Source organism: Octodon degus, unplaced genomic scaffold, assembly GCF_000260255.1.
Source record: "Octodon degus isolate 3935 unplaced genomic scaffold, OctDeg1.0 scaffold00032, whole genome shotgun sequence".
Classification (NCBI taxonomy): domain Eukaryota; kingdom Metazoa; phylum Chordata; class Mammalia; order Rodentia; family Octodontidae; genus Octodon; species Octodon degus.
The window spans coordinates 15,006,950-15,011,612 of NW_004524608.1; the positions used below are offsets into that span (position 1 = coordinate 15,006,950).

A 4,663-nucleotide genomic window follows, 5' to 3' on the forward strand; every position below is an offset into this window, starting at 1 on the left:
TGTTATATAGTAAATAATTCATTCTGAAAATTTAAAGATTCTCAATTTTTTGAATTATAGCTTTATTTTTGTCCTTATAAATTAATTTGCTCTGTGAACAGCTGTCATCATGAACTTTGTACCTTTTTGCTGTCCTACTATTAACATGACAGTTTTGTATTTTCTTACTACATTAGGTTGATTATATATGCATATGTTTTTGCATAGTATATGCTTCTTTATGTTTACAGATGTGAAGTATATTTTTAGATTAATGATACAAAGCTAAGAAGTATGCAGAACAGATTTTTGTAGCTGATACTTGGTTTAAGTAGGGCACAGTCTGTTTTCTCACATACCTAAAGTATTACATTAGGTGGGACATATCCTGCTTGATAGCATCTTTTCTCATACTACTTAGGGATTAAATAATATGTCAAACTCGGAGATGTGGTCTGTGTTAGAAAATAGGAAAGAATTATTCAATCAGTATTTCTCAACTTCAGAAGATACATTTTTGTGCAAGGAGCTTTTGAGAATCCCTGTGAGAGTTTTCAAACTACGCAGGCTCTCTTCATCCTCCCTTTTTTCCTCAAGATTCTGATACTTGCATGGTTGAGAATTGCTAGTGAAAGAGCTTCTGGTGCTGTACTCATGTGAGAGTGTCGAGTCCTTCGAGAATGCAGAGTATGAAGGGCTAGGGTGAGAAGGGCTAGGGCTAGGGTTTAGGGCTAGGGTTAGGACAGCCATAGTTGTTTTACTACTGTACTTATTTAAATTTTAAGAATCTCAATGTTCTAATAATTAGAATGAAACTGAGTTTCATCTAATAATTAGATGAAACTGAGTTTTTGGGATTAATTCAGCAATTTTTATTGACATGTCATCTAATTGAAATACTAGTTGTAATTTCAAAACTGATTTAAACACCGTATGTCTAAAAAACATTGTATATTGGGAAAAACATTGCTTTCTACTCATTGAGCCTCATTGTTTCTTCTCATTGTTATGAAATGAAAGTTGTTTTAGAGACCCACTTGGTCTGACTCCATTTTACTTTAGGAAACTAAGGACTCATTCACATCAGATGGCTTGTTCTCAGCTGCATGCTCTAAAAGTTCAAGCCGATTCCTTGGTACTCTATTTGCTACTAAGCTGTATATTCAACTTTTCCAAGTCATCAGTTATAATTAATTTTTATTCATTTTTACAATGACATAAAATATAGACCCACTTCAATATTGATAAGTATGTGCCATCTTTTATCCTCTCAGGTAGAACATGAGAAATATTGCAGCCAATACCACTTTGCTAGGGAACAGCGAAGAATCCTGATAGAAAACTGGAATAAGAACAGGAAAGACTTCATACGGAAGGCAGTGATGACCCTCTTGGAGGCCTCTACCACTTATGATGTGGAAATCTCATTGGCCAAGGACAGGAAAAGGCAACAGGATTTGTGCGCTGACCTCAGAGCCAAGGTAAGGTGTTTCTTGGCTGTTTTTCTATTTGCCTAGGTATGCACCAAAAAACCTACTTCTCTTCTGTTCAAATCCAATCTAAAGTTTGGTATCTCTGCAAAGCCTATCTTAAATAAAACTGTTTGCTTGACCTACATAAAAATTGTAATTCTTTAGTCCCAATATAGTCTACAATTGACAGTTTCATAAAGTTCAACCTAAAGTTACTATAACAGAATGTTAACATTGAAATTTGTTTTGGCTTTTTAAAATTTTATGAAAAAGTAAAGCAAACTTTCATAACAAAGTCATGAGAGAATAATAATAGTTAATATACTATGTGTCATTGCCTTCAAAGTAGTTACTACACTGAGCTTTTGATGGAAATGTTCAAAACCCACCATAAAGGCTCCAGACTGGAGTTGGACTCCATGCGCCATTACAGAATGTGTCATCACATAACTAATTCTGAGTCAAACATGTGCTCATTCACATCAGAGATATGAAAAAGTCAAGTTATAAGAAAGGAAAAAGATTTGTGTGAAGATATGTAGGCACAAGCTTGCTGGGCTGTGTGTGAGTATCAACAGGTCTAAGGGAACAGATAAGGATTTCCTTCTTCTCAGGCTTGGGAAGGGGGCCTTGTGAGTCACCCTTAGGTGGAGGAGTTGAGGGCTGGTTTCTGATGCTTGTGGGGAAATACAGAGGAGCTGCCTCAGTGGCAGAGTGAAAGCTAGAACAACAGCTGTGTTGGGAGCCAATGCTGGCCTCAGACTGGCCACAGGTGCCAGAATCTTGGAGCCCTGACACTCCCCTAGGACTGTTGGCCACGTCATTAAAACAACAGGTATTGAGGTACAGCATAAAGTGCACAGTGGTGCACAAACCTTTGTTTAATATTAAATGATGTGGTAGGAGAATGATGGCACACCAAGAAAATTTATTCACTTTATAGAAAAAAAACAAGCCGGCAGACATTATCATGTAGCAGTTAATATGTAAAAATAAATGCCTCTGTTTTAAAACACAAAAAGAAAACTGCTTGCTCTGTCTGATTTTTTTTAAGTTATTTCTTTTCACATTTCATAAGTCTGGGGCCTACAAGGCATAGAAGTTGCACTGAAGCTGATCTTACCACAGGCTACTGTGCTACTGCATCTTTCTCTTCCATCTTAAACTGATATGATACACAGGGTCATTACAAAGTCTTGTACTACTAGTCAGTTTTTACTCAGTTTTCATGTATTAATATAAGAGCTATCTGCAAATATATATTCTGTGTTTTATGTTGTAGTGTGTTGTATTGCATTATGCTGTGTTGTACTGTACTGCAGTAACCATATATGCAAGAAAGTGCATAGTACGTGAGTATACTATACTTACATGAAGCTTTGTTGCTCTATACCCCCTTGGAGATGAAGATGTAGAACATTTTCTGCAGCTCAGAAAGTTTTCTCATGGCTCTTCTTAGTACAGATCACCTTAGTTATTTTTCTCTCTGCAGCAAAATACCTGACACCCAAATTTAAGTGGAGGTGGGGGGAGATTCATTTATTTAGCTCACAGTCTATAGAGGGTTTCAGTCCATACTGGCTTCAAGGTAGGACAGCAGTTCGCAGAGGGGCAACAGTTCATAGAATCAGAAAACAGCAAAAGTAAGCAAAGGTTGTATGCAGACTACCTTCCCAAAGGCAGGTGTCGCTTCCACACCCTTCATCCTGGCACTGGACCAAGAAACAATAACAAACTGTAGATTCAACCCTCTCCCCCCATGACCACCTGCGATTTTGGGGAAGCATCTAGAAACAGACTGTAGCATTACCTTCACCTGAAATCACTTGTGTGACTTGATCATAGATGAGTCTGTTCCAGAACTTGATGTAGATTAAGTCACACATCGTAACTATTTTATGCTTCCTGTGGTCAGCATATCTGTTTCATCATATGTTGCCATCATGCATTCTTTTCATTCTTGTGTAGTGTCTCATCATTTACATATTATGCAATTTATGTTTCCTGTTAATGAAAATTTGCATTCTATTATGGGGGCACTCTGAGTATTCTTTGGTATGTCATTTAAATAGGCATATGCTCTCATTTTGGTTGGGCAGATATGCAGGAGCAGACCTGCTGGATCATAAGGGTTAGGTGCATTTAAGTGTCACAAATATTGCCAAAATAATTTCCCAAAGTGGTTATGTATGTTTGCTGACAGTTTCTTTTTGTTTGATTTTGGTTTTTTGGTGGTACCAGGGATCCAACTCAGGACCTTGTGCTTGCCAGGCAAGCACTTAGTCCACTGAGCTATATCCCCAGCCCTTGCTGGCAGTTTCAGTTGCTACACATCTTCAGCAGCTTTGGGACTGTGACTCCTTAATTTCAGCTACTCTGTTGGCTGAGCGGTGAGGCTGTATTGTGCTTTCACTTGCATTTGGAGAAATGATGCCAAGTCCTTTTCATTATTATCCTATCAGTTAGCCTCTTTTGTGCTGTGTCCACTCAGTCTCCTGACCATTTTTCTCTTGAGTTTTCTGCTTTTTTCTCACACATTTGTATGTTCTTTACATACTCTGCATTCAAATTCTGTATCTTTTTGCCTGCTTCCAGTCAGTGGTTTGTCTCTTCACTCTTGATGTCTTTTTTTTTTTTTTGGTACCAGTGATCAAACTCAGGACGTTGCTCTTGGGGGATATGCGCTTATGCCACTGAGCTGTCTCCCTGACCCTCTTGATGTCTTTAGATAAAATAAATTTTAATTAAGTACTGTTTTTTAGTTAAATGTCTTTGAGGTATATATAACAAAATTACCCTTTTTAGTGTACAGTTCCATGAGTTTTGCAAATGCACATAATTACTACTATGGTCAAGATTTAGAAAAATCCCATTACCCCTCAGAAATGTTCAGCCTTACATGCACTTCTAGTTCTTTTGAAACTGCTTATGTTTTTCTCTCTCTATCTTTTTGGGTATTTTAAAATGCCATCCACATATGACTATAGAGATTACAGGGTCTTCAGTCTTGTTTTCTTCATTTGTTATGAGACATGGAAGATCCAGTCATATCCATGTTGGGCTTGATAGTTAGCTTTAGTTTATTGTGGAGCAGTTAGCATTTGATGATATGGATACTGTACATCACAGTGGATCCACTACCAGTTGTGCCTGACTTTTGGTAATTAGTGCTGCTTTCTTATGGCAGGGTGGGCTTCAAGCTCTTCTGTGAA

General features: G+C 37.6%; 1 protein-coding gene across 1 annotated transcript in view; it reads left to right on the forward strand.

Annotated features, from left to right (window-relative positions):
- Ccdc148 (coiled-coil domain containing 148) overlaps nucleotides 1-4,663 on the forward strand; it is a 356,635-nt gene that overhangs the window by 202,498 nt on the left and 149,474 nt on the right. The window contains exon 11 of the mRNA XM_004629903.3: nucleotides 1,254-1,460. Within this exon, the coding sequence (XP_004629960.2) occupies nucleotides 1,254-1,460 (207 nt within the window). The remainder of the gene's footprint in view (nucleotides 1-1,253; nucleotides 1,461-4,663) is intronic.